We start from the raw sequence: 19,021 nt of genomic DNA, 5'->3' as shown, positions 1-19,021 counted from the left end.
TCCAGTTTTAGAGGGACCACTGATGTTTGAAGCTTTTATTATAAAAGTTTTCTCTGTATTGCATGTGGTGGTGAAAAATGAAATACTTCATTTAGCAAGTCACTCATTGGCCCTTGTACAATTGCCTCCTATGGTTCAGTCAGACATTTATTTTAGGAAAACATTTCAGAGGGCAACTATTATCTCGTCAACCTTTGTTCTTGGGCCTAATTTTGTTACAAGAGAACTGAATCACAAACTTTGTCAGGAAATCTATTTTCCACAAATAACTCAATAAAAACAACTGTAGGCATACACATTAAAGTCAGCTGAAGAACAACAATGTGGCAGTTTCACAAAGGGAGGAATTATGGATTAACTATGTTCATGTTTCGTACCTTTTCGAGCTGCTCTATACAGCCGGTGTGGACAACAATCTTACAGGCAGCACATTTCCTTCTGGGGGCCGACTTCTTAAAGGAAAAACGGACAAGCAGCACAGAGGAGGTGAGGTACAGTCGACAACACAATAAACAAGAGCACAAATACAGGGCTAGCTCATACTTCCTCCAGACAAAACAGCCTTTTATGGAGACCTTGACATTTATGTTTTTTTTTTTCCTTTAGTCATGACTCATAATTATGAAATAAATGTTATTTGTCATCTACTAAATGCAACATCACAGTCGCTTTTGTCCTGATAGACTGAACTTTAAACCCTGTAAATGGCAGTACGACAAATCACTGATATGGACCTTAATGCTACCACCATCAGTAATTACAGAGGTTTCTTTGGTGCTTGTGAAAGCAGTAGACAGATTCAAGCACATGCAAAATGCAAAGTCTAAAGTTTATTTGTATAAAGACTAATTAATTTCAGAGATGAATGACCTCCAGAGTGAAAACCGTACATGTACAACCGATTGTATTGTGTTTCTTGATGGTAAAGATCAGATAAATACACATGAATTAGTAGGCCTATAATCAAATTAACTCAAATAAGTCAATGTAAAGGTTCTGTAACTGATTTTTACAGTCCTAAAAATTTGAGTTTTGCTGTGACAGTACAGCTAACAACAACCTGCATGCTAACGCACACTTCCTGATTCTTGGACAATAAAGTGGTTTGTAATTAGATGTAGACAGAATGCAGCTGACTTATTTTGACTTCAAGAGTTGCTCATACAATATATCTGTACTGGGGCAAGACAAATTTTGCTCAAATACATGGGAAAAAATCGGGTACAGGTCAATAGGGCTTTTATATTGGTCAAAAACTATAACAAATAACAATAGGATTAAGAAAACCCAAACATTGATTCTCTAGAACCACATGACTCTTACGTAACAGGTTTTAATCTTCAAACTAGAAACTAGCAGCAAACTTACTACGGAAGTCAGGCTGCTCTTTCAGGGCCAAAGCACTCGAAGTTAACAACATGAAGAAAAATATCTGCTCACAAGTCACAACACTGAGCTCTTAACATGTAAACAGAATAGTAAAATGTAAACAGTTACACTTTATAGCATAAAATATTTAATCATAGAAGTAAAGCATAGAGGGAATGAAGAATTTCGAGTCATTGTAAAAAATTTATAGGAAAAGAGTTGTGCCTTGTATTGCAAAATCAATGTGATATCTGTCAAAATAACTGAACAGAGTAGCACAGCAGTTCCCCACTTAAGTCATCAATCATACAATTATAGAGCAAAAGTTTGAGTGAGATGGTGAAAACCTAAAAGAATAATTTGTATGCGTATGTTAAAGCGGACCTATTATGCAAAATTAACTTTTCAGAGTTTTTAACCATATTAGAGTTGTTTCCCCTCACCATTTACTCACCTGAAGTTGTATTTGGAGTGATTTGTGCAAGTTTGAGCAATCTTTAATCACTTAGTTTCAAGACGCCATTTTGACGATCATTTTTCATTTTCACTGCTACCGGCATGTGCCCACTGCTCTGTACTTACTTCATTCTCCAATGTTATTTTCTTAATCTGTGATAAATATTGCGATTTAAAATGTCCAGATTATAACATAATGATCCACTGGTGACAAAGATTATAATTATATAGCAGACACAAGCACAATAGGTCTTCTTTAATACTTTTTTACTACTCGGTACTACCAGATCTTTGTTATGGTTATTAATTTTCTTAATCTTGTATTCAGTGTTGTACAGTGTTGTAATGTGCTGTGCATACAATACTCACTGCAGTCTTGAGTAGACAAGTGTCCTCTCCAAGATAACACATCTCTCCAGAACAACTGGTCTCCATCCAGAGGTGATCCCCATTCACAGCATTCTCCTGCACAATAAGATAATGATATAATACCTGAACAACCCCTTTGTAATGCATTAAGTTCAATTACATTAAAGTGAACCGTAAGCACATACGCACTCACGGCAAAAGTGGTCAAGAGCATGTGTCAAGCACATAATTGTCAATGGAGTAGGAGGCAATTTCACAGTATATGATAATCTACGGTGCTAATCAAAACACTGGAGGAGCTGTAGCCCTTCAAACAAAAATACACACACCCACAAATGCATGCTTGATGTGTTATATGTAAATTTAACATATCAGACATTCATGGACTACATGAAGACTATACAGACCTAAGCAACATGCATATAGTCAAGATCTTCTGCCGATGTCTGTTTGTTACAACAAGAATACTGTAACAACAACCTCATTAAGGATGGCATGCCCAAAAGTCTGCCCTTCAGTTAATTTTTTTCTTTTACCATTTTATTTTTTATTTGTCTTTTAGTGCTATTAACTGCTGTTCCCCTACCCTGGTATCTGGGAATTATTATAACTTCCAGCATTATACTATAAAATATGACACAAAATGCAAGGCTAATTAACATGCATCACTGCATTCTATAAAACAGATGATGATTTGCAATGACATGGATAGAGGAACATCATAAAATCGAAGAAAACCTTACTTCTCAGCACTTAAATATTGATGGGACTCAGGGCAAACCATATCTATAATGCATATTCATTAGGGATTAGGTGGGATGATTTTATGAGTGTATTAGTGCTCCGTGCTGAGAGCTGAAGGCCAGCAGTGACGTGGTGGAAGTGCCCCTGCAGTCACATCTGAGGGACTCCATCTGATTACCATTATGTACTATTCATTTATGCATCTGTACAGCAGAATCTGCCAATTAGGGATTATGTATTATGTAAAGCCACATAAGGGCTAAGGCCTACCTATTGTCTCACACTCTATTTGAACATACATAGTTTTGCCAAGAGTTTAAAAATGAAAAGCTGTTACACTGACTTTCTAAATTAAGCCCTACTCAAAGCTCAGCTCTAAATTAGATTTGCTCTTTGTTTGGTGCTTTAGATCAGATACTCCCTCTTTCCAGTGCCAAGTCATTCTTGTTTCTACTATGCAAAAATAGAACCATGGTCTCTTCAGCTGGAGTCTACTGACAATAAAGTAATGTTGGCTGCTCATAGTTATTCTTCGTTTTGGAAACAGCGATTAATTGAATAAATAGTGATGACTGACTGTGAAAACACCAAAAATATAATCTAAGAGCTCCAAGCAGATTCATTTAAATGTCTTTCTATTTCCACATGAACATATGGCTTATACAGTCTGCTGACAAATCTGTTTCAGTCATTAGGTCAGTGACTCAGCCATAAACTAGGACAACTGCTACAAATCTCAAGTACCTTAAACTCATTTACATGCATATGTGGATTACATTGTGTGAATTGCTTATATTAGTACAAGCAACACACAACACAGTATAATAACAAACCGTCCAGTCCACACTGGTGCGTAGCTCTTTGTTGGGGCCATTGGTGGCAGGGGGCAGTGAGGGGTGGGGTGGTCCCAGGTGCTGAAGTCCTGAGCGAGAGATGGCTTTCCTAAAAACAACCAAAAACAGGCATACATTAGAGCATATAAGCAACCAATGAAGTTCTAAACCATGTTTCACAATTACACTACTATTACATTACAATCATCATCTGTCAATACCACTCACATTTCAAATGTTCAACTCTTGGACAATAAATTAATATTACATTTTCTGAGAGCACCTTGAACAGGCTCTAGAAGTTAGTGAGCAGGAACTGGGAACAGCTTGGAGGGCTGGTGCCAGCAGCACTTTGGGGTGATCAGCAACAGAGACGAGATGAGTCAGCGGCCGACTCTCTCACTGGATTTCACTGACTCTCGCTCACCCTCACGCACTCTTCACATTTCCCTCAGATGCACTTACACACACAAGCTCAAGATCAAATGACTTACCACTTGGTTTAACAGATAACAGTAAAATACTCTTTTTCAGTACTTGATAAATAACAAAATGATATATTGAGTGTGCTTAAAAATAATATGATATTTCACAATTATTTGTAAGTGGAAAAGGTCTTGTGGAGCACCTGAACCCCTGTTGAAAGTTTCAGTGGCCTTGTGTCTAAAATGATCAGGCAGGACAAAGAGGAGTCCACTTACACACCCACCGTAATCTGATGACACGCGCAGTGACATGCATGCGCACACATCCACAACTCATGGGATAAAAATAGAACCGTGCGGGTGACAACAGCATAAATGCAAGGACGTATGGTGACTGGACATAACCCAGACTGGGATAGGGGGCAACACACGCACTCTTACAGTACATAATCGATATAGTTTATGTAGATTTGAATCATTTTGCCACTTACATTCAATTTAAGCAGGCAATTTCAGAGAGAATTTCCATCTAGTGACATTTGAGGACATGGTGGCGTAGCAAGTCCATTAGTGCAAGTAGAGAGAGGAGGTCTGACAATCCGGTCTGCCTGTGAGCAAGTGTGCACTTTAAATGGAAACACTTCAAAGGCTAAATAAAAGTACATTTTAGCACTGCACACTATGAGAAATAGATTAAATTATAAGAAGTGTAATATTTTAAAATACTATTGAGACCACTATTTTGCAGTCAAAACTGTGCCTGAAACAAAACAAAACAAAAACATAAAAAAAAAAAAAGATTAAAAAAAAAAAACCTTTGAATTTAATATTTAATAATTTGAACATTGCTCTGACAAGACATTTATTTTGACAGGTTTTTAGTCTAAAATATAGAGAATAGACTTCAACTAATTGTATAATTGATAATTAATTAATTGTTACATACATGAAATATACAGTGTATTGTCATTTAAATAGTCTCCAAAAGGCCAACATATGAGTATCATATTATTAGAGATTGAAAAAAAAGGAGGAGATCTGCAGATGCCAGTATTACACTCAGACAAAGGGGTCACAGAGCATCATTACTGAGTGAGTCCTAATCTACTAAAAGCACACAGGATCATAGGCTTTAATGCTCGTCCCTAAAATTTGGCCTAAACAAAAATGTTCATGATGTACCACTGTTCCACACACTTAACCTCCTAAAATACAAGCCATCATTTATGTGGTCCAAAAAGTCTGAGCACAGTATCATAGTTATATTTGAAATTCTATAAGTAAATTGAATGAGAAGAAAACTAAGTCCATGTTTTAGTCCTGGACACTTATTAGGTTGCATTCATGTGACGTCACAACATTCTAATGGTAGAATTTAGTGTTTAACTCATGATGCTGATGTGCTGATCTGGTTTATGGTTAATATCTCTGTATTACTGGGCCTATTCACGTGAAATAAAAGCTGAGACAAAGTCCAATGCGTCGTTATGTATGCTGACAGAGGAGTGAAACTGTTTTTATAATAGTTTCAAAAAATGGTACCATCATTCAACACCAAAGACATGACTGACATCAGTTAAAAGAACTTTAAGACACATGTTTAATAAAATAACAAGTTTGTGGACCCAATCCCTAACAAATAATAATCCTAATAGGGGATTTCTTTCAAGACCAGTAAATCTCCTAGAATTATATAGACCCCTGCCCTCAACCTGAATTTATCACATTATCATTACACAAAAATGTAAATGCAACCTGTCGCTGGTTGTTCCAAATTGAACAAAAGCTGAACAACATTTTAATCTGTAATGTTATAGTACATCAAATAAATATCTAGTATGCCACTGCACACAGTTCACTACAATAGCTACTCTGATGATATGGGGAAAGTCTTTCTCAGTGTTATCATGATATAATAGAGCCAGGCACAGTCAATAAGCACATGAGCAGGTCAGGAAAGGGACATGGACACAAGGTTGAAATTAAAACAACAGACCACCCCAGTAACTGTTGTGATTACAGTACAGTATATTGTGTCAAGATAATGGCTCATGTGATTAAAGCTCACCTGGCAGAGCAAAACAAAGATTTATTGTCCCTAAAATGTATCTCAATTAGGGTGGTACAATTAATCACATTGAAATTGTGTACTGAATACTATGTACTATGACTGAATCAATCATAGATCATTGGTGGCTTGGGGCTTTTAAATCGACGGATTTATCAGTCAATGCTGTGGCAGTAAAAGCCTATTTTAGACTTGGGAGGAATAAAATCTATATAGTTTCTGGGGTAAATGTAGTAGAATGGAAAGCATACATTTGATGCTTAATCTGGGGTTGAGCTAAAAATGTCTGATGTATCTATGCTTAAAGATTATTACTTAAAAAAAACAAACAGAAAACTTAAGTGAATCATGATTGATCAACAGTGATCAATATAAGGAGGAAATGTGGGGTTCATTTTTTTGCAATACATTTTTAATTTGTATGATAACAAAATAAAGACCTTTGTACGACATATGCATCAATTTACTATTTTTATCATTCTGTGTATCATTCAGTTCTTGAGTTGGTTGGAATTTTAAAATATTGCTAATCCTTGTAGTGAATGGAAATCTCAACATTGCTTGCGATAATAATACTTTTAGAATATTATTATTATATTACAAAAATTCTCGTGCGGTGGAATCAAAATGTTTCAGACTGGAGGTGAAAAAGCTGCTTGTGAGTTTAGCCTCAGCTTTACGTTCCCTGTTTTAAAACCACCTACTGCCTTTCTGTAAATGGACCCTTTACTTTTGCCTGTTCTTCTTCCTCAGTCACACTCCTCTTCCTCTCATGCATTTGGCATAACCAGACCATGATCACTCCCACTCTTTTGTCTCTGTTCTGTCACTGTGTCCCCCCTGCCCTCTCTGAGCCTCCAGCAGCACCTCCTCTCTTTCTTTGCTTTCTTCTTTCTCTCTCCATCCTCTGCCTCCTCTTCCTCATGTTCTCCTCCTCCCCTCTCAGCAGAGGTGGGCTGTCAGTGTTGCCATGACGATACACAGTGGGAGTTCATCCAGTAAAATGTTGGGAGAGAATCTATACTGAACAAAACTTTAAATGTAATCCAATTACCCTCAGTCCCTATATTATAAGATCCAACAAGTGTTGGAACAAAATACTTGGGGGTGGGGTAAGAGGAAAAAACAACAGAGCTTGTGTCAGAATCAGAAAATCTTTACAGCAATTGTCAGTGGAGAAGACTCACAAACTCTGCCTGTGCTTTGGCAATTTGGTGCAAACATATAACAAAAAGAAGTAATAGAATATGGGGTTTGCAATATGGCAATAAAAATCTAATTGTGATCTGATCCCTGTGATGATTTGCTGTTTTGGTAAAATTGACATATATTGTGATTCGCTGATTTTTTGTTTAATGCACTTTCTATCACTCACTCCTCTAATCATGAGTGAATGAGTGAAAAGTGGATATAACCAATCACAGTGAAGAGTAAGCTTTAGTAGCTTTAGTTACCTCTTAAATACTGACATGACAAAATCTAAATCATGATCTGGTTCTAAGAAAATCACTACATGATTTTGGCATATCGCCCACCCCTAATATAATAGGGGAGATACTTAAAAAAAAAAACAAATTCCATAATGTTTTTTTTAGTGCCTAGAACACAATTTTTAGGTGCTCACTCTGTGCATAACAGACACTCAGGAGTGGGTGGGAAAGTGTCTGTGTTACATTAAGCAGAGAAGCAATCACAATGATCCACTGACCCACAGTTTGGCGGTGCGATTCCAGCTCCCACAGACGACTGCTGTCGTCGTGTCTTGGGGCAAGACACTTAACCCACCTCGCTCCCAGAGTCTGCGTACACTGGTGTATAAATGTGTGTGTGAATGAGTCGTAACTTGATGTAAAAGAGCTTTGACTGCCTTGAAGGTGGAAAATCGCCATATAAGAAAAATAATTTAAAGTGGCCATTTACCAATATCACCAAAATCCTGTGGATCAGACCGCGGTGAAATTTTCATTGCCATACAGTCCCATAATACAATGATAATAGAAATTATTACTTGTTGTAATATAATAACATAATACAGCAATATAACAGTCATTATTGTGCTTATATTGGAACTTATCTTGGAACCTAGTATTTATTTTGGCAAGAACATGTCAAGCTAATTTTCAGAAATGACTTAACATCTACTGAGAAATCTCCAATCATTGTACTCCTCAGTACTTCCACGCACCCGGTTAGTTAGCTTAGTTAACAGCCAGAAAAATACAAGGCAGCTGCAAGTGGGAGGCTCTGTGTTTAACATCCTTTGAATGCCGGGCCTCACTGTTTGTTTTTTAGATTTTTTTCATGTGGCCAACTCAATTGCCAATTCTTTACAAGTGCTGGACAGAAATGGAAGCAGATATTTGTGGACTTGAGGTCACGAGGTTTAGAGTCTTCATGGCCTTTCATGTGCGCGCCAGATGTGTCTTCATCATACCTTTGCAAAAGCTATAATTTTGTCTGAGTGGAAGCATAATATTAATGTGGAAAAAAGGCATTCAACTAAAGGCAAATATTAAATTAACGATAAAAATACAGACACTTCAGAGCATTCCAGAAAGCAAATAACTGTTTTTTGATATTCGCCCAAAAAAAGAGTTTATAAAAGAACCAAAATCTCTACCTCACAATACTCATGAATGGCATTTGGCGACCCAGAAGAATATACACTCACACAAATAAGATTTGTCCTGCTCTTTCTCAAACAGTTAAATTCTTCCATGATAAATCCACGGTAGCTATGCATTATGTCACACCATAATACCAGTCACGAACATTAAGGTGAACTGCTCTCACCTGTATCCTAGAAGACGGCGAAACCAGTGCCCTCTCTTCCCTCTGCCTCTCCTTCCACTGTGACCAGCAGCACTCACAACATTAGTCATTTTGATTCGTGCTGAAACGATGCCTTTAATCCTGCTTGAGCCATGAGCTGAATCATGCAGAAGGCAGTTGCCGAACTTCCCTGCAGCAGACTCTCCGCGCACAGCTCAGGTAATTATGCCCATCACCGTGACAGGCAGCAGAGACCTGACACCAGACATCTGAGCTCCAGACACACCAGCACACACACGCACGCACACATAAACACACACACATACAGGGATGGATTTTACCTTCATGCTGGGTTGAAGCTATGTCATTTACAACATCATTTGAATAACTTGTATGCCTTTAAATGTGCAATATGTAACTTTTCGGATGGAGGGTCCACCAGCATATCTCTGCCTGGAATGTTCCACAGTATGGACTTAAACTGGCTCCATTGGTAAAATCTTCCAGTTAAGATAGTCCTGACCAAGCCTAGCTCAAGATCTGGATATGGGTCCCCAAGTACTGCATTGTGGAACCTGCTACTGCTCCTTACAGGGTTCCCGAGCGGCATTGAAGGATGGGTCAAATGCAGAGGTCAAATTTCCTTACAGGGACAATAATGTGCAACTTAACCTGACCAGTGACAAACATTTTATATGCTGCAAAAATGGAACTGAATAAATACAAGACTGATAAGTTAAATCAAGACAGAACTGCTATCTCCTATGTGTTCTCCATATAGTTGATATTTAAATTTGGTAGGTCAATTTCACAAAAATTCTCCTATTACTTGCCATTTTTACAAGCTATATTGGGAACATTAGGGCAACATGAGAGACCTATGTGCAAATGTCATCAATCCTCTGTGAACTGGCATTAAGCTGAATGCTTGCATGGATTTGGTTAAAAGGTCATTTATGGGTCAAAGCATTTTTGCTCAGTCATTTGGGCTAACAACTAAACCAATTTCCATTTTTAACCACGCACTGTTCAATAGACGATTTCATATTTCCCCTGTCAATTGAACAGCAGTAGTGGCCAACTGTTAGATCATAGACTTATCTTATAATCCATATCCTCTTTCTCTATTCTTAAGCTGCTCTACTTTAGTTGCTCTTCCGATTCCCCTCCATGTTTCTTTAATTTCTGTTGTGCTGTTCTTCTCTTCACTGACTCTCACAGTCTATGTGGGTCACAACATAAGCTCATGTGTATGCCTGCTAAGACAGAGCATGCTACATACATGTCCATGTTCAGTGCAAGAGGAAGTTTGTCCACAGTCCTGCGAAGTAGGTAAAATAGTAAAATGGTAAATGGTCAGATTTATATAGCACTTCTTTACCTCAAAGCTCTGTACAGCAAGGAACCATTCACACACTCTTACGCCAATGTACGCAGACACTGGGGGCAAGAGGGCTAAAGTGGATCTAAGTGGATGAAGTGGAAGATATTTTGAGGAAGAACAACAGAAGGAAGAACAGAAGTTAATTATGGTACAAAATCTACAATCTCTACTACTAGATGTCTTGTTTTGAGGATTTCCTAAATATCAAATACAGGATAACACTGACACTAATGAAACTAAAATGAATAGAATCTCAGAGAGCACAAAAAAATAAGTGAAATAATCACATTTACAGGGCACTCAAAATGGTTTATTTCAGTGGTTTATAAACCAAAATGGTTTAGTTCAGTAGTCAAACTTTTCAGTTTTTACATCAAATACCACTTAACATGTTTGGCCACCTGAGTACCACCAAATCTAAACCAAGTCTAAAAGAGGACTATACCAGGTCTAAAGGGCTAAACCAGGTTTAAAATAGGACTATTGCAATATTAGCTCTAAACAGAACTAGCCCAGAGGACAAAAATGTGAATTAAACTGACTCTAAATTCAGCAAAAAATCCAACTGCAGATGAAAACTGTAAAGTATATTTGTTTTTTTCACCCGCTGTCTGACATCAAACAGACAAATACACAGGAATTTCAAAGCCTACACACATCACAATAGCAGGAAGAAATTACCATGAACCACAACACACATAAACTATGCTTTGAGAATTGGACAAACATCTTATTCTAAAATATTAGGGGGGGAAAAACAAGTATACTATTGCAGCTAAATACTTGTAAAATCTCTTCTCTCATGCCCTTCCGATGCATTTGTGTACATGTGTCGTTGGGGGCAGGGTGTGAAGAAGCGGGTTGTCATGGTAACCTCACAGACTTCCTTCCCAGTATGATGCGAGGGTGCAGCATTCCTCTGTCTGTCTGTTCCTATGTCTGTCTCTGGCTTATTAGTGGCTGAACCCACGTGTACTGAAGCAAGAGCGTTGAAGCTGCAGTTAATTCAAAGAGTTGTCAAGAGTACAGTCCATGAAAAAACTCAGAAGCCGAAATTATGGAAAACATACACAGATAAAACTGTGCTCTTCTTTTTGCATTTATTTCACTTTGTGTCTCTGTCTAGACTGAATGCAAATAATTCAAGAAAGAAGCAAGAACTACCTAAAAAGGAGTTTGTGTTGTACTATCAAAACGTCTGATAACTGTGATCAAAACACATAGTTGATATGTGACAGCCACATAGTTGATATGTGACAGAATCAATGCAATCACAAGAGGAGATGCAAATGCATAAAATGATCTTTGACATAATGTTTTGAACTGGGACTGCTTGATCCTTATTATTACAGTCCCATTTACTGTGTTATTTATTAATTTTGTAGACAGCGTATATATACAGTCCTACACACATTTTATGAGGGCAATTTAGAGTAATCTATTCAACAAACAAATTCATGTTTTTATGATGGGAAAAAGTATTCTAAAAATATTCTAATATTTTGCCTTATTAATGTCATTTTGTTCAGTATCAACACTTGCTCAAAAGAGATAGTCAACCCTTGATAATAGTTTTAGTATTGATTCATATCATTTTTTCACCCCTATTAGCTGTAGGTTAGATCAATGGCTGTTGTATTGCTAAGAGTTGTCTCGGCGGTGCACTTTGATAAGTATAATATATTTAATTACAGTCTATTTGTCTTCTCGGTGTCTCTCTGACAGGGAGTGGGTGTCTGGGAGCAGCTGCAGGACTCACAATCTGCTCTATCACATTGCATTCTCAAAAATGCTTAAGTTTTAAACATGAAATTAGGGACCAACTTTTTATTTTTGTGGGGTTTAAAATGAAATGATTCACCACACGAAATCTACAGTATGTCAAACAATCATAGCAATTTCCCAGGTTTACTGTATTTACATGTTGAATATCAGTAACAGTTCTTGTAAAATTTGTGTAATTAAGAATATCATGAACCTGTGAGATTGTTCTGGCTGCAGTCATGTACTTTGGCAACTGGAGTGGCGACATACACAGAGAAGGAAGCATGCGCCCACACAAACTGGCAATGCAGAAAGGGAAACAAGGTCTTAACAAGCCTCTTGCATAATGTACAAGCAACAGTTTGACACAGGAGCAGCCCATCAAACACAGCACCGAAAGGGGAACTGTGTGTCATGCCTATCAAAAGTAACAAAACTACATTCTCACAGCACTTTCACACTTACAGATGTGAGCAACAAAAATGTATTTTACTTCTAACATTTCAAACACGATTTTGACACTATCCAATAGACTTGATCCTCAATACCGATTCAAATACCACAATGAAAAAAACAACATTTATTTATATTTATTTAGACAATATAATGCAATTTTCAACATTAAATCATAATACTTTCTTTTATATTACCATGTGGCCTTATATCTGTGTAATCCCTCGTTGTCCAGGTAGGTTCCATTGTGGTGCATCGGTGTATGCTAATCTGTGTAGTTTTATATTTGTTCTGATATAGCTCAAGATCATTCTAAGCTATTCAGGAAAGGTTCATTTCTGTGGCTTTTTTAGCATTGTTACATGCTCAAATGAGTATCTAGTTTCTGTTCTAGTATTAGTATTGATTAGACTGATTGACCAATACTTTTGACAACCTAAACCTTGATTCAGTATCAATTAGTATCTAGTTTGTGGCAATTTTGACAACTCTACTTCTACATAAAAAATAAAAAAAATACTTCTACTACTACTAAACTTCTAAAACTACTCCTACTCCTATATAAAAAATAAATAAATCACAACAACCACGTTGTACTAAGTGGAGATAGAAGTAAACATATACAGACAGTAAAAACACTGCTTGAGAAAATTAATCTTTCAATCCTTCTCATATCTTATTACATTTCACTTCTAGTTATACGCATCTGCTTGTATGTCTTTGTTATGAAGGGCGCTGGGCTCATTTAATAGTGGTGTGAACATGTGTGTTTTTCATTTGGACAGGGGAAGTTTGTCTCTTTCCCTCTGACCTTCCTCTCTCTATTTATACCCCTCACTGACTGTCTGCTATCTGCTTCACTGACCTGATGAGACAGAATGGAACAATAAATTAACTAAATTACTATAGCTACTAATGTTCCTGCTATACATTAAGCTGTAGGAGAACGAACACACATTGCATACAGAGTGCGTCCTCTGATAGCTGAAGGTCTTCACGTGCTTGACTTTATCCACATTATACTGTGTCTGCAGGGGGTGGGTGTAGAAGAACGAGGGAAGGACGAGTGAAGAGTAGAGGAGTCTGGAGGCGTCTTGGCTTTGCTCAGAGCCGTGGGCTCCTCTGCGGCTCTTCAAAATCATCTGTTCAAAACCTTGAACAGCCCTGTATCATTTTTTTTAATCCATTTTGCATCACAGTTCAATATATATATTTTTTTTACATCAGGGATGCCCAGTTGAATATTTTTTTTTACATCAGTGGTGCCCAGTTCAACCTTTTTTTTACATCAGGGATGCCTAGTGAGAACCACTTATGACACTGGATCCAATCATGTTCAATTTTTCCAACAAAGCATGACCTTTTTATAAGCAAATTTTTGAATTACTGAATCAATTTCAGATTTCCTCACACAAATTTATACAGTAGCACTTATTTTATTGATTTATTTATTTTAATAACGCAAGGTTGATTTACTAATTCTGCATTGTGCATAACTATTATTCTTTTGGAGCTGCACTTAAAAAAAAGAAAAGACTTTTCTGTCCTTTGTCTTGCAGAGTCAGCAAAACCTATTCTCCAAACCTCCCACATAGAAAACCCACTTTGCTTCTATTAGTAGAAAGACCAAAGTGAGTTGTGCTTGAACTCCTTCTCTCACAGTGACACTTGTCATCCTCACGAGGATGAAGAGCTTTGTCCTGGTGCCAAGAGTGAAGGGTGAATCGAGGAAACAAGACCATTTGTTTTTAATAACAAAAATCAAATAGTCATCCAACAAAATCAGGAAAAAATGCAATACATGTTGTCTTTTGTAAGAAATATGTAAATATTTACAGCACATAAAAGCATTTTGTTAATAGGAAAATTATGTAATTGAATTAGGAGTATCAGCATGTTTGTGCTAAAAAAGACAAAAAATGATTTTAAGTAAAACTGCTGCAATCCCTGGAACATTAGGAGCATTCTTGAGTATAGATGGTCTATACTGCATGCAACAGTTGCTTTTCTATTTGGTAATGCACAGAACTCTTCTCTGCTCACACTAAGATTCAGCCTAAAGCAAATGTCCAAACACAACCAAACAGTGACTGAAAGCGGGCTGTCTTCATGATTACACCTTCCAGTTACTATATTGTACTCTACAATCAGTTAATCCTTGTCATTAACGGCTGCAGTGTACAGGAGTGATAAGGGTCTCTCCTCATCCCCCCCACCCCCATCCCTGCCCCTCCGACACCTACATAATTACAGACTGTCAGAAGTGTGTGTCCACTGTGTGTGAGTTTGTGTGCATGTTTTGTGGGGGAGGGATCACAATCATGCTGCGCATCTTTATATGACCTTTACAGCTCGACAGCAGATCCTCGCTTTAAGAAGTGGACGCTGAAAAAAAGAGAAGTATGAAGAAGAAACCGCCAGGCAGGGGGTGGTGGAGCAAGAGAGATGAAAAGAAAACACTGTAAGAAAAAAAACTAAAAAAATTACTTTAAAAAAAACATGCTCAAATGCTAATTTAAAATGTATAATATTTGATCATTTTACCTGGACAATTAATAAGTGAAGTAGACCAATATAGATACACACTTGAAAGAAGAAAGAGATAAAGATGCTGTCTCACTAATTATAGCGTGTCTTTGCAGCTGAGGTCTCTGTGTGTGGGCGTTTTTGTGTGTGTGGAGTCGGTAGCAGTGCACAATATAGAACTGCAATCTATAGCTACTGTTTATTTGGTATATTAATGTGTACTTGTCATGGATCTAAAGAAACTCTGAAACTACACCCAGCTTGAATAGCATTTATAAAATACCAACATTTTACAATGGATGGTTTTGTCTAGTCACAAACATTTAAAGAGAGGCTATTGGCCTTATAGGCAGGGGGCTTTCAAAGGTTAGGTAAACACTCAACGAGATACTGACTATAACTATATCTGCACTAAATCTTATCCACTAGGCATGATGTCCAGAAAAAAAAAGGCATCACATTTGCCTAATCACAAAAACTGAGACTATACCAAAATGGATTCTAATCTAGCTTCTGTAATGCAGCTTCAAAATTATTACACAAAATGAAACCCATTTGGAGGATTAGTTTGACAGAAAAAGATTGTATGAAAAAAGTCTGTATATCAAATGTGAAAAACGTGAGGTAGATCAAGACAGAAAAAAATATGCCAAGAGTTGTGTTTTCAACATTTGGTCTCCTTCTTAAGAGCTCGAAACACTTGCTGACAACATTGCGCCCCTCTGTATTTTTAAAGTGTACACACCTTCACTAGACATGTTCTGATCATTTTAACAATAATCCACTACAAAAGCATGTAGTTTTAAAAGCTGTTCAACATAGTTACATGGCTATCTAGTGCAGTACGTCTGATCAAATATCAATCAAATTATCATTCAATTCTTTGCAGATTGCAAAAGCCTGCACTGGGGCTTTGTAATTGATAATCTCATCCTGTGGCAATAAATTTGCTCTCTGCAGCATAAATAAACACACTGTAGCTCTGGTAGGTTTTCCGTTCATTTTAATGTAGCGGACCAAAACAATGAAACAACACGCTATTCCACAGTGGAGGATTTGTAGTTTGTTATCGCTACTGATCTAAAATGAGTGAGTAAACATATGTCTAATGATTCCCTGCCTGATTTCTTACCTTGTGCAATTGAATGCCACCTTCTAATCTGCTCTTGTTATGTGCTATTGGGATCTGGGACATTCGAACCACGACACCTTAAATGTAGTTTCCAGGTTGACATGCATTGGTTTAAATTGGACTAGTTTAGTTATCCAGTTTTCCTGGCGTGCATGCAAACATAGCGAGTGTCACCTCAGTGGTCGACACCACAGGTTCATTGTCATCTGCATGAGGCAGATGGGATGTGGAGAAAAAATGGAAACACCAACAAAGAATAGTAACACATACTGCTTCTGAACATTCAATACTACTATTATCAAACTAGCCATATGTTAGCTACTGGGTCAAAGGTTACAGGGGTCAAAACTGTGCACTCTGGACATCAGTGTTTAGGCAATTTTCATCCAATTATTGTCACTCAATATTAATACAATTTTAGTGCAGCCAATATTGTTAAATGCCTGAAAGCTGGTGTGGCTGTCACACAGTCAGTTCGACTATCCTATTAAAAACTTATAGACAAAGCTGAAAGCATTTTTAAGGGCAGGTTCAATTATAGCTATGTAGTGGAATATAAATTATTCTTTACAATTCGGAAACTTAACCAATGAGCAATACAAGTGGGAAAATGTGACCGTAATAAATTGAAAATGGTCAGTGTATTACAGGAAAGTATGTGTCATAAGAAGTGGACACTGGTTAGTTCTTAAGGCTTTGGGATTTTCTGATTAGTCAATAGCATTACTGGCTTATATTTGCTTACAGTTTTATCAGTTAGGTTTTGTCATATGGGCTCTTTATATATGATTAACAAAACAGCAAAGCAGCAGCAAAACAGGACTTTGTATTTGTATTTAAGCTACACCAATTAGGCATTACGGTAAAAGATAATTTGTTATAAAGTGTAACAGTTCATGTATATCTCTTTGATTGTATTCACTTCTCCTTTTTGTTGGTTTCAATTTTGCCTTATACTCCCTTTTCTGAGCTCTATTTCCAGGGCAGGAAAAGCCTCTTACAGCCAGCCAGACGACTAATAAGGAGAGGCTTCTGTTGGCCAATCCCCCTTAATGCTCCAGCACACGGCATTATGAACAAAATAACCCAATAGGCGCGCACTTGCTCTGCCCAGGTCGCTCCCAAAAAGGCTACAAACGGAGTTACACAAAGGAGGGCTAGGTCTCAAAAAAGAAATACTGTGCACTACCTAAAACAGAAGTAATTTCTTTAAGTCACAGTTGAAGTTGAGTGATGGGCATAAACAGACACAGCAGCAGTGAAGTGGAAGAGTATCATTTAGAGAACAGGGGATGCCCTACACTCTCAGTTTAAATTACACATGTTTACACAGAGAGGGAGAGATCCTAAGTAAACACAACACATCATAATGGAAAACACGCATATTGAGGAAGACCTAGTTCCATGGCAGCCAATATCTGCCTTCTGCTCTCACATACCAGACATTTAAGCAATTTCATTTTTTATAGCATGTTAGGGCTATCCATTTTAATAGGTATAACAGGTATACATTTATTGTTCTAACCAATTACAAAAAAAAGTTACATTGAAAAGTTGTGTATTGTGTATCTTAATAACAATATTCATACAATATTACAGCAATCCATAAGAAATGTGGTAAAGGTTCAAGTATCTCACCCTAGTATACAGTATATATTCAATATATATTTCCTTCCACCTTTAAGTGTACATCGCTTACGCTGGTCCTGAACTTTTGCATAATGGGTATATACCCTGAATCATACCTGTAGCCTCTGCCACAGATTGTATTTAAAACCGTAATTTACAATGCAAATTTTTGGACATGACTGTGGAACTCTTATACTTGAAATGTACTGAATTGAATACTAGTGAGAACAATTTATAGTTTGTTGACTATGTAGTTGTAAAAAGGTTAAAAATAGCTCATTAATTCGTTCATTTGGTTTAAAACAGTAAAAAATCTGACAAAAAACAAACATGTGACATACTACCTGTACACCTTGTAATCAGAGAGGATAAGGTAACAACCAAATTCAGAGTAATCCTTGATGCTTCCTCACACAAAGATGTCTATCATTAAATGACCAAAACCTGCCTGGCCCAAACTTGAACCCTGACCTCATGAGAATTTTAATCAGATCCAGACAAAATCCTATAGCGTTCACAGCAGACATTACTAGCTTTCCTTCAGATCTCTGTTGTTCAAAGTGACAGATTTGTTGTGACATTCTTGTGGCTTACAGGACCACCAGATGCTGAAAGCACAAAGACACAAATTATGAGAATGACACATGTAGTGTTTGGAGAAACATCAAGATCAGTCTTACTTGCAGCCACAATCAGACATCACCTGGAGAAATATGAAGCTGACCAACCACATACTGTAAAATAAAATGAGAGACTCACTGTATGTGGAAGATCTGATTGCCAGCTTAAATAACGTGAAAGAGGCATTTGAGCTCACAACAGGAGAAAAACATATATTCGCTGTTGCCAGCTTGAACTACAAACCTTGACTTCACATAAGAAACAGAAACATGGCGTATGGAGCAGTTGTTTACATGCAAGGACAGACAAAAGACAGGCAAGAAATAGTGATCACACTCATTTCACCCGGGTCAAGAGATACTAATGGGAGCTGCGATTGGCAACTAACCTCTTAAAAGCATTGAACATGCAAATCACTCAACTTCAAATGTGGTTGGTCTCCATGATCGTGATCCACTGGATACACAGCTCATCTAA

The 19,021-nt window shown here is 37.3% G+C and overlaps 1 protein-coding gene across 8 annotated transcripts in view; it reads right to left on the bottom strand.

The window, feature by feature from the left end:
- Positions 1 to 19,021, bottom strand: part of dgki (diacylglycerol kinase, iota) — a 36,065-nt gene that overhangs the window by 12,477 nt on the left and 4,567 nt on the right. For 7 of the 8 annotated variants that reach the window (XM_055231606.1, XM_033989551.2, XM_055231605.1 and 4 more), the window contains 3 exons: positions 3,771 to 3,879; positions 2,194 to 2,289; positions 378 to 452 (listed from right to left, as the gene is read on the bottom strand). In XM_055231606.1, coding sequence (XP_055087581.1) covers positions 378 to 452; positions 2,194 to 2,289; positions 3,771 to 3,879 — 280 coding nt within the window. The remainder of the gene's footprint in view (positions 1 to 377; positions 453 to 2,193; positions 2,290 to 3,770; positions 3,880 to 19,021) is intronic. The other variant, XM_033989553.2, reaches the window with a different exon arrangement.

The sequence above is a fragment of the Periophthalmus magnuspinnatus genome, chromosome 23 (genome assembly GCF_009829125.3).
Source record: "Periophthalmus magnuspinnatus isolate fPerMag1 chromosome 23, fPerMag1.2.pri, whole genome shotgun sequence".
Classification (NCBI taxonomy): domain Eukaryota; kingdom Metazoa; phylum Chordata; class Actinopteri; order Gobiiformes; family Gobiidae; genus Periophthalmus; species Periophthalmus magnuspinnatus.
Note: the sequence above shows the minus strand (reverse complement) of the source record. Positions and strands in the feature narration are given on the sequence as shown.